The sequence below is a fragment of the Hyperolius riggenbachi genome, chromosome 11 (genome assembly GCF_040937935.1).
Source record: "Hyperolius riggenbachi isolate aHypRig1 chromosome 11, aHypRig1.pri, whole genome shotgun sequence".
In the NCBI taxonomy this organism is placed as follows: Eukaryota; Metazoa; Chordata; class Amphibia; order Anura; family Hyperoliidae; genus Hyperolius; species Hyperolius riggenbachi.
In genome coordinates this window covers 175780350-175794900 of record NC_090656.1, presented here as the reverse complement: position 1 = coordinate 175794900, position 14551 = coordinate 175780350, and the positions used below count along the sequence as shown (strand labels likewise).

Genomic DNA, 14551 nt, shown 5'->3' with positions numbered 1-14551 from the left:
GCTAAGCCAGGGTTTCATTGAATTTTAAATCTGGGCTCAAATGCTTCCCTACATTTGAGTAAGCGCCCAGTGGCAGTGCTTCATTTTGTATGTGGAAGCTTCTTAAAGGACTACTATCACAAAAAAAGTATGCAGTTAAAACCTGACAGAACCGACAGGTTTTGGGTCAGTCCATCGCTTCATGGGGCATTCTCAAGGTGGCCACACACCATCCAATTTTTCACCATATAGATAATTTTGATTGGTTGTCCCAAAAAATCGATAGCTTTTCTTTGTTTTGGATCAATCAAACCGATCGAATTTCTTGTTTTTTGGGGTGGGGGGGGGGGGGGGGTTGTTTGGGTTTCTTTTTCTTCCATTTTTGGAGATTGGACATGTTCGAAATTTCAGATCAACTTTATCAAGAACTACATGGTGTGATGGATTGTCAAGGACTTGATGTACAGTTCTAATCAATATTTTTTTTATTTTATTTTTTTTAGCTTTCAATTTATTTTATTCATGGTTGGGTAAAAATTAAAGATACTTATCCGTTAGCCGGGCGCATCCTCTAGGTGGCGGCAAAACTCCACCAGAGTTACATCTTTCCCTACTATCCATGTCGGCCTGGAGGGGGAATAGTAATTAGCGCCACCTGCCGGATGCGCCCGGCTAACGGATAAGTACCAAATTAAACATAGGTGTGTGGTAGATTGGTCATGCTTTTGAATTGTTACAATTAGTCAGAAAAAAATGATTGCTATTCTTGAATTGAACAGATATTTATAAAATGGTATGGTGAGTGGCCACCTTCAAGGTTTTCTTTGTTTTAAACAGCATTTCCTGTACAGCAGTTGCAAAGTCTGACAAAATAGTGTGCAAGTGAGTATGGAGGCCGGCTGGTATCTTAATATTTTGGCAGTTAAACTGTTGTTCAGGAAATGCTGTTGAAAACAAACAAAACCTTGAGAATCCCCCATGAGGTGGACTGGCCCAAAACCTGTCTGTTCTGTCAGATTTTAACTGCTTACTTTTTTCACGATAGTGGTCCTTTAACCACTTTACCCCCATGCGTACGAATTTCTCCGTCCCTTTTTCAATCCTTTCACCCCCAGGGACGGAGAAATCCGTACTTTCAGCGCTCCTGCCGCTGTCCGTGCTCCCGCTCGCTGTAGCGCGCACTCCCGCTCGTGAACACGCCGCTTGCCCGGAGATCAATGAACGGGAAAATCCATTCCCGTTCATTGATCTAAACCCCGCAATGATCCACTGCTTCTCCGCTAAGCAGCGCGATCGTTGTGAGGGAAAAAAAAACTTTCTCAGCCTCCTAGTACTTCCTCCAAGCGTCCGGAAGGACGCTTGGCGGTCGCATTAAACAAAAAGTTAATGTTGCCATCTTGTGGCCAAATAGTAAAACTACACCCTAAAGCAGAGTTCCCCAACCCTGTCCTCAAGGCCCACCAACAGTACATGTTTTGCAGAAAACCACAATCATGCACAGGTGAGGTCATTAGTGTCTCAGCAGAGCTGATTAACTACCTCTCTGGATTGCCACAAAACATGCACTGTTGGTGGGCCTTGAGGACAGGGTTGGGGAACACTGCCCTAAAGCATTTTTTACATACAAATAAATTAGTTTTACACTAAAAATTAACTCCTTACCTCTCACACTCCCCAATTTTTTTATTTTTTTTTTGTAATTAAAAAAAAAAAAAAAAAAAAATACTATTAAAAAAAATACAGTGTTACCTTAGGGACTGAACTTTTTAAATATTTATGTCAAGAGGGTATAACTCTGTTACATTATAAACTATGGGCTTGTAATTAGGGATGGACGCAAAACTGAAAAAAATGCACCTTTATTTCCAATTAAAATATTGACGCCAAACATTGTGATAGGGACATAATTTAAACGGTTTTATAACCGGGAGAAATGGGCAAATACATTTCATGGGTTTTAATTACAGTAGCATGCATTATTTGAAAACTATAAAGGCCGAAAACTGAAAAAAAAATTTCCCCACATTTTTCCTATTTTCCCATTAAAACACATTTAGAATAAAATAATTCTTGGCATAATGTCCCTCCTAAAGAAATCCTAATTGGTGGCGAAAAAAACAAGATATAGTTCATTTCATTGTGATAAGTAATGATAAAGTTATAGACGAATGAATGGAAGGAGCGCTGAAAGGTGAAAATTGCTCTGGTGGTCAAGGGGTAAAACCCCTCAGTTGGGAAGTGGTTAATGGATGTAAAATAGATCACTACAGTACCCTTTTCATGAGCACTTTCTCCGGCCATGTTCTATACTTCACTCTCACAGCTGCTGACTACAATTTTCTTAGAGCATTCTATTGATACCCTGCCCTTTTGCAGCCTGACCTCGAATAATGCAAGCTATGTAGCAGCACTGCCTGTAAAGCCTATCAACTTATCTGTTGGCCCACTAGAGATTAGCTGACCAAATTCAGAGTTTTTTCTTGTTTTAGCTGCAGGAGCCCTATTAGACGTAGAGATCACACTTGCTTACTAAGCCGCTGAAAGGCAAATTTAAACCTTTACCTTGGGTTGAGGTGTAATTTGCTCGATAGGCACGGGAAAAGTTGAAGGACAATGGCATGTAGTAAAATCTGCTAGCAGATTGCTGTCCATTGTGCACAATGTTGGAGGATAGTATGGGGTGTAGGAAAGTGTACAATGCATGGATGTGCATTGTGTGTTTAAGTATATAGCACAGGGGTGAAGGCAGAGGAATCTGAAAAATCGTGTGTGCGTGCGTTATATATGTGTATCATGGGTAAGAGTGGATTGTATGTGTTTACACACATGCCCTACACTTATGCACATGCTAAAAAGTAGTGATGGTCAAGTTGATGCACAATTATGCAAATTTATGCAGCTTGAAAATGAACCAATCAAATCCTACTGAGGTAAAATTCGATTGGTTCATTTTCAAGCTGCATAAATTTGCATAAGGATTTGCGTCCACTCAGTTATTTGCATCTACTTGACCATCACTACTATAAAGTATGTTAGATATGTGCGCTAGTAAGTGTATATTCTATGTGTTCAGAGTGTGTAAGGTGTATAGCATGGTAATAAATGTTGGGTATATGTGTGTAGCGTGTGGGTAAATGTAGGTTATATATTTTGGTAAGGGCTCTTTCACACCAAAAATCTTCCCAATCATCGCAAAAGTCTGTGCAATAGCGTGTTGCGATTTTTCACTTTGGCTCAATCAAAATGCTGGATAAATGCAGCAGAACCAAGATTGCCTTTTTATAAAATCGTAAATGCAAATCGTATGAATGCATTCCCATGATTTCAATTGTAACGTCATTGTACTTGCGTTTGGAAAATCGCAAGCCTTTTACAAAGCTGAACTCAGCTGGTGTGAAAGGGCCTTGAGTGTAGGGTATATGTATGTGTATTGCATTGTACCCCACTGCACAGTGTTTCTGGTGCTATGTGGCTACAGTTCATAGTCATGAATAATAGATGTGTGTAGTAAACAGATACATGCAGCTATGCATTGTGTGTTGCTCATTTAAAGAGAATCTGTAATGAAAACAAACAAACCCTAGAAGACACTTACGGAGTTGGAAGACTCTGGATCCTAATCCCTGCTGGATCCAGCGATGGCAGGCCCTGAACAGCGGCGATCTAAATATTTACTGTATCTTCCCAGCTTTAGCGCAGGTGCAGTAGCAGCTTTCTGACAGGCTCTGTCGGGAAAAAGCAGAGCCAAATTAAGTCCGCTCTACTGTGCAGGTGTTGCACGTCTGTGCAATAGAGCGGACCTGATCAGGCTTGACTATTTCTGACAGAGCCCGTATAGTCTATTGCAGGTTGATGGCAGGGCAGAGGGAGCAGCATTCATGTTTGAGTATAGGGATTTCTGTCTTTCTACATGTGACTTGATCCTATATGGTAGGCAACGCTTCTCATAGGATGGGGATAGGTGGAGTGTGAGGGTCTCGGGACCTATTTGTGAGAGGATGTAAAGGCCAAATATGGGCACTCTTGTAGGAGTGAGTGTAGGAGGAATGTGTCTCTGTGCCTATGAGTGTGTGTGTGTGTCTGCAGACACTGGGACCACTGTATTCTTCCTCTTCCTGTTCTTTCCTGCTTGGAACTACAAGCTAATCAGTAGATTTCTTTCACACAAAGGCCTCAATTCACTAAGCTTTATCAAACAATTTATCAAACGTTTGATAATTTACATCATGGGTAAAACCTAATTTTGAATTCACTAAGGTGTTATAGATTTATTGAATGTTTTATCGATAAAACATTCGATAAATATATAATACCTTAGTGAATTCAAAATTAGATTTTACCCATGAGGTAAATTATGAAACTTTGATAAAGTGATTGATAAAGCTTAGTGAATTGAGGCCCAAGTATCCACTACTAAAGAAATGTTTCATTAGTTATAGCCCAACTAAACCCAAAACTGAACAAGACACATTTTTACAGCAATTATGTTGCTCAGTATACATTATCAAAATGATAAGCTAGAGAATAAACCAAAATGCAGGGGCCATTACTCCTAGAAGATGATTTGCACCCTATGTGCAGTATCACTTAGCAGCTTCTTATATTAAACACGTCCTACATTAACATTTGCAAGCTGCTCGATCTTTCTCCGGTGTACACAGGGCTGGTTCTAGACTTTTTCCTTGTGAGGCTGCTGCTACCTGCAACCCCCCCCCCCCCCCCCCCTCAGTAGTAACATTTCCCCCAGGGTTGGTAGCCTGGTCAGTAGGTGGTATTGCACGAAGTGACCCGAGCAGTGGAATGCAACGCTGCAACAGAAGGAAAGGAAGTTGAGTCATTGCTGCCTGGCTGCAGACATTTAATGCTGGTAAAATAGCTGGAGGGGGAGCGCAGTCAGAGGGCTCGAACACGCTTGACTAAAGTCGGCTGAGGCAGCTGATAACGACCGCCTTAGCTGATAATCAAGCGTGTGTACAGCAACCCCAAAACTCATTACTGCCAGCCAAATTCTTTGAAGATGTCGCTCCCCATCCCTCCATGTGACATCGCGCACATGCCTCTGTCGTACCTCCGCATAGCAACAGTATGCATCTCAGCTGACTTGTCTGTATGGGATGGCCCAGCAGTGTCACCCAGGGGGATCGGGCCCTGATACCATACGGGCGACACAAGTCAAAGGTGTGTACGCACCTTTAGAATATTTGAAGGTACAGTAGATTCTCATTATAGTAAATGCTGATCTAGTAAACTCAGTCCCCAGGTCCTGACCATATGCCTGAATGAATTTACAAAGTATGACCAATTAGTCGATAATGTCTGATATGGTTACCTACTCGTCCAGGTCCCTTTTTAAAGTTTACTATAAAGAGATTACCGTACTTGTCATGAACATAGATGAGGTATAATTAAGAATGGAAATTGACAACTGTCATTTTAGCTTCCAAAAATAAAAAGGAAGCCTATTTATTCTGAGTCTCAGTAATTCTATTATTCCATGAAACAGTGAGAGCTCATTCCAGGAGTACCGTTTATTCTGCTGCTCAGAAGGTTAAATACTGTGGTTTTGTTGTGCTCTCTGCACCAATTTAAAATTGTTGGGGTTTCGAAACCTGGTCAAAAAAGTGGCTATTTCTAAGTGCTAGAGAAAAATGTAGTAATTGTCAATTTGTTGAATATTTAATAGAATCTCAAGCTTACAAATAACGCAAAAGGAACAGACTTAGGCCCGCTTCACACTGGCATTAAAAACTCTATCCGAACTAAACGGACTGAATGCTAACATAGGAGAACAGATTGTATCTTAACCAATAGGATCCATTCACATTGCTCTGTGTGAACAGATCCTTTTGCCCGCTCTGCCGAACAAACAGCGAGTTTGGGGTGGGAGCGATGGATGCGTTGCATTGACCATGCGCTAGTGGATTGGAGGTTCACTGATGAAAATCTGATGCCTTTTACAAACTGATCCGTTTGTACGGATCATGTTTTGCCCATATCGTTTTTTTATCTTGCAGTGTGAACTTGCGTAAAGGTGCATACACCCACAGAATGATTGTCTTGGCCAAGAACAGCCTAGCATGACTGTGTACCGGCCTTTATGCTGAATGGTACTAAACTCTGGAGCCTTGTACGAGGCATGTTGCAAGGTGGGAATCGGCATCCAATCCCTCAGGTGACATGCCAAGGCTGTGCAGCCACATCGCTAGTCTGTAGGCTAACGACGAGTTATGTTCCTATGCGAGGGGCATAGGGCTGACGAAGAGTGGGAATGACTTCATGCAGGGTGAGTGGAGAGGGCAATGCTCTCGACCGCATCAATCCATCAGGCTGATCACTGGTCAAAGTGTCATGGAGCATTTGGGGCCGCTGTAGACCCGCTGGATCCTCGGTAGAGACGGTCATTATCGGCCACCTTGCTGAATTTCATCTAGCATGTGTATGAATTCTGAGGAAGCAATATCAGAGACCCCAGTGTAATTGGGAAGCTTTTGAATAATTCTAGGACTGTCCACAATGAGGCATCTCTGTATAGTGCACTAGTAGCTACCTAAGGTGTGTTTTTGTTTTTAAGAATCCCAAGCCACCATCCTATCTGTGGGCATATGGATGTTGGTGGACCTTAGGATGTTTCTGCCCCAAATAAATGCCAAAAGTTTATTTTTGAAGTAGTGGCCTGCAACCTTTATTGAAAGTGATTCTGAAAATATTTTAGGAGTAAGATCATTTTGATAAAAAAAAAGTGATCGGATCTGGATCAACATAGTTATTTTTTTTTTTTTTTTTTTGTTAGTAGTGGAAGGTAATTTCTGTGATTAGTTGGGTAGTATTTGGAGCTAAGATCACTCTCAATTATTGCACAGAGCAAGCCAATTGGAAGGTTTTTTTTTTTCCTTGTTTGTTGCCTCTTTTTAATATGGCCTACAAGTAGTGTTTTTTTTTTTTTTTTACTCTATGCTATCACAGGGCAATCTTACAAACTGTGGATGGGACCCTCGCCCTCCTGACTCAGCCCAAGTCACCAGTATTCATCAGTGTTTGGATCCCAGATATGGATGTTGGCTAGCTTTTGTTCCACTCCCCCTGATATTTGTTAGGTAGTCTTTGTGTCCCCTAGGTCATAGTGTTAAGTAGCCTTTTTCCCCACTCACCCCCCACCAGATATGTCATGAGATAAACATGGGTAGATATTATATTGATCCCATTAATATATTGCACCATAGAATAAAAAAACAGTTCAGGAGTCAAAACGTAAAATGTTTATGCATATCATGATTTGTTAAATAATGGGTTATTGTAATCGATAAATTTGGTATGGAAATGAATGTTCGAGAACAAAGGAAATGGTTGCTTTATATTTACGCAGCGCCCTTTTTATACATGTCCTGTTTAATAGACACCATTATTACGTTCTACCATTCAGCCAGGCTCTTGAAAAGCAAATGGCAACAAAACACTTTTGACTGTGCACTATTTTCTTTCCCAACCTATCGGGAAGCTGCTCTGTTGGTGCCATAATTGGCAGCCATGTCTACAGGATTCTGTCCTTTTGTCTTGTTTTTCGTCTCTTTTCCCTACCAATTCACTTTGTTCTCCCCCATGAAGGTGTGCAGTGTTGTCCAGTGTAGCCTGGGATGCTGGTGTGGGTTGTAGGGAGTTCAGTACCTGGAGTTTTTTTCTGCTGCCTGGCTTCGTTGTCTGTGCAGGTACAGGCCTGACCTCCTGGGTAGCAGCCGTGGACACCACTGTCCACGGCTGCTACCCAGGAGGTCAGGGCTCCACTGTGGTCGGAAGACACCGCGCCAATCGGGACACCTTTTGGCCTTGCTGGATGCCGGCTCCATCCATTACTGCTGCTCCACTGCAGCAGGGACACCTTTGGTTCAGCCCCTCTGTGATGCCAGCCGCTACTCCGGAAGTAAGGCCTGCCACAGCCGGATGCTTCTGTAACAGCCGGATTCTCAACAAGACCTGCCGAATGCTGCCCAGGAGTCGGGACCCACCACAGAAATGAACACTACTGCACCATTTGATCTGGAACACCTTGGCCAGCGCTGCAAGGTGTCAGCAATCGGCCACCTCAGCAGCATCAGCCATCACCGCAGGTTTCTTTCATGAAGAACTGGGTCATCACTGCTTAAATTTTGCCTCTCTATTGCCCCCCAGCAATGTCTCCTTAGGGGATAATGGATGTTGCAAAGTGCAACTGGTGGCACTGTAGTATGACAGCCTCGGCTCTTGGCTTTCAGATATTAAACACCCTACCCCCCCCCATCCTTCCAGAACCTGTATGAGCCAAAACCAATTCCGGGTACAATCCCCCTTTGTACTTGGCGAAATAAATGATTCTGATTCTCTTGTATGTTGTACCATCATCCCTCCTCCCTACATAACTAGCCTGCAAGCTAGGGATGTCTGTACAGCATTTGGGCCCATATGCAATTCCCCTTTTCTCCTTAGTTTTCTTCAAGTTGATATTTTCACTCCTTGTAAATAAAATGCCCTTTAAACCCCAAGCAAGCAAGAAAATACTTAAAATATTTTTGATAGTAGTTTTTCTACTGCTTTTGGTACTTTTTCAGTTGCAAAATGCTGAAACTTTATTTTAAAGAGAAGATGAAAAATTATCACCTAGGAGAAAAAGTGAATTGCATATGGGCCCTAGCTTCATACTTATAGAGAACCCAAGGTGAGAGTTGACATAGTTACAGCAAAGTCCCTGTTCCCCGGCATCAAAAGGGATTGGCTGATGCTGGATGAGGCCTCCTTTTTTCCACTGACTGTTGAACAGTGTGCTCAGCAAGCAGTTGCCAGGCAGCAGTGAGCAGTTGTGAGAGTTTGAGAGGCATTTCACTTCCTATCAACAGTCCGTGGAAAAAAGCCCTAAGTGTGCTTTCTGGCTGTTTGAGACTCCACGTTAAAAAAAAAGTCTAGCTGATGCTGTACAGCTGAACTCTGGTCCCCTACCATTCGTGTCCTTACCTCTCCCTCTAGATTGTAAGACTTTGGGCAGGGTCCTCCTCCTTTTGTGTCCTACCTGATCTTGCACCTCTGTGAACCCATGCTATGCATCTGAGTGAACCTAACTTGCCTAATCTCCATGCTCCATCCAGTGGCTGACTAAGCATTACCTGGTACTCATACTATGGTGTGTGATCTGGTTTTCTTGTATTCCTGTATTGTCATATTGCTGTATGTCACCCCTAAATATTGTCTGTAACCTAAATTAATGTTCAGCGCTGTGTAATATGTTGGCGCTTTATAAATACAATAAATAAATCATAAATACCCCACTCTACCCCACTCATACATAACATGAACTCTATTAATGTTTACCTCACCTGTCTGTCCTGCTGGTGCCTGTATCCTTTTGTGGGCTTTGTCCTTCCTGGTGGCCACTGCAAGGGGGGTGCCTGGGAGCAGTCTGAAGGGCATAGTCATGATGCCTACGGCAATTTTCCGAAATGTGGCCTAGCTGCCAGTCTGAAGCCAGGCCCTCAATGTTGTGCAGTAGCCGCAAATGGTGGCGGCCTTGCACAGTAGTCAAGCCCACCAGAGGAATTTTAGAAGAAAGTTTCTCTGAGGCTTCAGAGAGGAGAGCTAGCGGAGCCCTGGAATCCTGCTTTTTTAGCCAGCAGAAAACACTGGATCCGCTCGAAATTGCAGCAACTGTGATAATGTCTCAAGGATCCAAAGGAGCCAGTCGCTTGAGATTTACGGTTAAGTTGAAATTTCTTTTAAACAATGACTATCCTGCTGATCCTCTGCCTCTAATACATTTAAGGTGCGTACACAAGCACTACCAGCGGCAACGACGGGTCCGCCGGACCCGTCGTTGCTGCTGGAAGTGCATGTGTATGCACCTTTAGCCACAGACCCTGAACAAGCAATGCAGATCAGATGTATCTGACTGAAGTCTAAATGGATTAGCCACATGCTTGATTCAGACACTACTGCAGAAAGGGATCAGCACTCCTGCCGGGCAACTGGTATTGTTTAAAAGGAAGTAAATATGGCAGCCTCCATATGTCTCACCTCGGGTTCCGTGGAAGCCTGAAGGATCATGCCCCAAGCCATGCGAGCAACAGTAATTATTGCATGCGAACGCACCTGACCTGCTCCATTTTTCCAGATGAACGGATGCATTGCCCATAGCTACCTATTGTACAAGGTGAATGCGATAGTGGAGTGGATACTGAACTGGTTCTCTCCACTCTGTGCTGAATGGACTCTTAGCCATGGGAACCAAGCCCTAGAAAGTGCTCTGACTGCAAAGCTAATTTTAGTTAGGCGCTAAATGAACCAGGTTTTACATCACATTGATATGGATGCTTTGCACATTACAAAGTCAAAATGTAATGATTTACACAAGGACACTTCTTTGTACTATAGCTAGTACATAAATAATTAATGATCTTCAGTTGAGATTTGCTTTAAGAATAGGTCACATTAGCAAAGTGCTTTTCAAAATGCTAGCGACTGGAAAATCACTAAAAAGTGCTTTTGGTGTGAAACAGCCCATAGGTTTCTTTATGGCTTGTGAATAGCAAAGAAACCTCTGCCACAGCTCCGTTTCGATTTGCCGACTTAGCCGGTCGATGGCGGCTGTGCGCCCCTGGGTGCGTGCATCCTCGTTCGCGTCCTGCGCAGGCACAATACTAGAAAATCTCTACTTCGCCTGCGCAGGACGCTCCTGGTGACAGAAGCAGGAACGAGGACGCATGCGGCCAGGGCTACTGCAGGGGCCGGTAGAAGCCCCAGGCATTAGTTTAGGTCCGAACATAGGCAGTTTGATGAAGCACTTTTTTGTTCACTAGTGTTCTTTTTTTTATATTTTTTTGTATGTACATACTTATGCAATTTCAAACATATTTTCCATTTCCTCTGCACCAGGACATCATCTTTGCCTCCATTAGACTGGCCTTTACCCAGCCATTATGGGCAGTGTGAACTGAAAGTAGAGGTCCAGCCGAAGACACACCATCGAGCACATTATGAGACAGAAGGTAGTCGAGGAGCTGTGAAAGCTGTGACTGGTGGTCATCCAGTTGTGAAGGTACAAAGTTTAAAATGGTTCTCCCTTCTTATGTTTATTAAAGTGGAAATAATTCCTTGTTAAAGTTGAACTAGTGAGACAGTTGTGTGATGTAAAAGAAATCTAAGGCCTCGTTCACATCAGGGCCGTTTCTGTGCGCTTTTCACAGCGCACTGCCCTGTGCGATCAGCAAGGTATTCATTTTTCCATGTAACTAAATGTAGCTGGTTCACATCTATGCGCTGCACTGAGCAGCGTTACAGAAACGTAGGGTTGCATGCATTTCTGTGCGCTGAGCTGTAAAGCGCACAGCAATGCAAGTGAATGGGTCCGCTTTTTTAGCGCATAAAAGCGCATGCGTTTTTTACCCTTAATTGGAGAAAAAAATACATTTACGTACAAAAACAAAGTTTTATTGACGACTGCTGCTGCTACAGTAAGCAAAACGTGCCTTAAAGAAGCGCAACGCATAGAAACGCGGACTAAAGCGCGCACAAGCGCATGCGTTTTTTACCATGCGCTTTAACACGTTTTTCAGCGCAGCAGATGTGAACGAGGCCTTAGTCTTATCCATAGCCTGATTTAGATATTTCAGGATGACTTGAAGGCAGCCAGAGACCATGACACTATGCTGACTTAGTGTTACCACCATTCTATTGTAGGGGTTATACTTGGCACACAGTCACTGCCAGGATGTCCGTTTCAGCCATAGATAAATATAAAAGAGCTTATCAAGGTCTCTTGTTTTTACAACTCTGTTTCCCAAAGAGTTGGGAGTGGACGCTGTGTAAAATGGGAATGAAAACAGAATTTGACAATCATTTAAATGCTATTTTTGACTGAAAATAGTACAAAGGCAACTTATCAAAGGTTGGAACTGTGAAATGTTATTTTATTAATAAAAATAAATGTTCATCTTTAATTTGATGCCTACGCGTTTCAAAAATTAGGACAAGGCAACATAGGACTGGAAAAAGTTCTGTAATGCTTACAAAAATGCACCTTTTCACAACAAATTAGGTTAATTGACATGTCATTAACATACACTCTTAAAGTTCAAAAATTGGGATTTAATTGAAGCAGACATAATATCACATTAGTATTCAAAATACATCACATTTATTGTAACAAAGTGTTTCACAAATTTCTTCTGGTTTCATACAACATGAAAAAGTAACATGTAGCTCCATATGCAGAATTCAAAGATTGCCTGACTAGAGGCCGCTTCCTCAGCGGGATGTAAATACATGCACTTGCTTCCTGAAGAAAAGTCTCATATATCTGATACTGTCACAGGAACCCACATATAATGTGCCTTGATCCCGAGGATGACCACACTTTGGGAGCAAGAAGGAAGGCATGAAAATATGACAGTGGAGTCTTTGAATGGTTGAGCAAGCTGAAATCCTATATCAAGCAATAACGGGGAAATTCACTTTTAAAATCGCAACACATTTTTTTAACCACTTCATGACCATAGGCTTACACCCCCCTAGTGACTAGGCTACTTTGTACAATTCAGGCCATTGCAGCTTCAAGGCCTCACTTTTTCTTCCCCCTCCATCCCTCTCCCCGCCAGCCACTGACAGTGATAGACTGTCATAGGCATCAGCCTATGAGAACCAATCGCTCTTGTGCCTCCCCAGGGGACAGCCGATTGACACGGCTGTCCCCAGTACATCGCTGCCGTAGATCGCAGCGCTATACAATGTAAATGGTGCCATCTAACAGTCTCCTAGCGGCGATTGCCGCTGGTAGACTGATGACAGCAATCGCATCGGTGCACGCGATCCCCTGCAATCTTTGCCCCAAGGACTTAACGCCAATTGGCAATACACGGTCCTGGGGGAGCTGGCGCGTTCACGCCTGTCGGTGTGACGCGGTCATTAAGAAGTTAAAGGGAACCTAAAGCAAGTGTTGTATTGAGGCTGCCATATTTTTGCCTGGCAGTTGCCCGGCAGTCCTGCTCATCACTCAGGCATCTGTAGTGTTGGAATCTTGTCAGAAACCTTAATTCTGCATGCTTGTTCAGTGTCTATGGCCAAAGCTCAGTTTCCACTGTGACAGTATGCATCTGCGAGACATGATGCAAGCACATTTTGTAATTTGTGACTGCATGCAAATCCCTTGCAACTTGTGGGATGCGACTTTATGCTGCCAAACATTCTTTTTTTTTTTTTTTTTTTTTTTTTGCTCACACATGAGTTAGAAGGCAAGCTATTGATTTCAATAGACTAAAATTCTCTGTCCAAATTTGCATGCGGATAAATTGAAGGGAATCTTAGCAGTGGAAACTCTGCCTAAAAGTGGCCACACACCATACAATAAAATTATCCAATTTCACGACAATTCAGTAAAAACTGTTGTCCCGAAAAATCAAAAGCTGTTTGGTTTTTTTCGTTCGTTCAAGAAATCTGATTGAATGTTTCCATTTTTATCCAATAAAAGATGATCAAGGGTGTTCGATTTTTCTGATCAATTTATGTGAAAGTTGAATGGTGTAGAGTAGATTGCCAATTACTTGATGTACAGACGCAAGCATTTTTTTTTCTGAGTTTTCAATCCTTATTTTCATAATCAAGGGAAAATTGAACACGTGTGGTACATTGGTCAGATTTTTGAAATGTTACAATCAGTCATCAAAATTGATTGCAATTTTTGAATTGAAAAGCTTTTTAAAAAAATGTATGGTGTGTGTGGCCACCTTTAAAAGTAGAAGAGGCTGAGGATCAGTAGGAGAGAATCTTTTGAAAACACCAAGTTTAAAAGCACGTGACTACCTCCCCTATTGATTTTAGCGACTGTACATAAATCTTGGCGCACACAGTATTAGCCACTTTATCCACCACTACAGTATATCTACGTCCTCTGTGACTTCATCTAAGCCACAAGTCAGTAGATATACGTCTTGTAGCAGAAGCAGTGCTGTGCAGGCTTGCCCCTGTGCACATTTCTGGCACTATCTGATGCAGCACTAATTGGTGAACGGGAATATGTTTCCTGAGCTAATGAGATTGATTTTTACCATTACAAATACTTTTATTTTCTAAGTTCATAGTCAAAAATACACTCTGTAGCATTATTTCAGTATCAAATATCTTCACCATAAATTGTGACCGGAACCTAAGTTTTTTGTGATAAGCGGTAAGAATACCCAAACAAAATGTGTTTTTAATCTACAGTAGCACTTTTTATTTTTAAACTGGAATTGGTAAAACTGAGAAATGTTTTTTTTATTTTTTTCCCTTGTTTTTCCATTAAAATTCACGGAAAACAAAATAGTGCGAGGGGAAAAAATAGCATACAATGAAAGCCTAGTTTGTCTTGAAAAAAAAATACAGTGGGTTGCAAAACTATTCGGCCCCCTTGAAGTTTTCCAGATTTTGTCCTTACTGCCACAAACATGCATCATTTTTATTGGAATTCCACGTGAAAGACCAATACAAAGTGGTGTACATGTGAGAAGTGGATCGAAAGTCCTATATCATTCCAAACATTTTTTTTACAAATAAATAACTGCAAAGTGGGGTGTGCGTAATT

General features: G+C 42.2%; 1 protein-coding gene across 1 annotated transcript in view; it reads left to right on the top strand.

Annotated features, from left to right (window-relative positions):
* NFATC3 (nuclear factor of activated T cells 3) overlaps positions 1–14551 on the top strand; it is a 118632-nt gene that overhangs the window by 60500 nt on the left and 43581 nt on the right. Inside the window, exon 3 of the mRNA XM_068261611.1 lies at positions 10870–11032. Coding sequence (XP_068117712.1) covers positions 10870–11032 — 163 coding nt within the window. The remainder of the gene's footprint in view (positions 1–10869; positions 11033–14551) is intronic.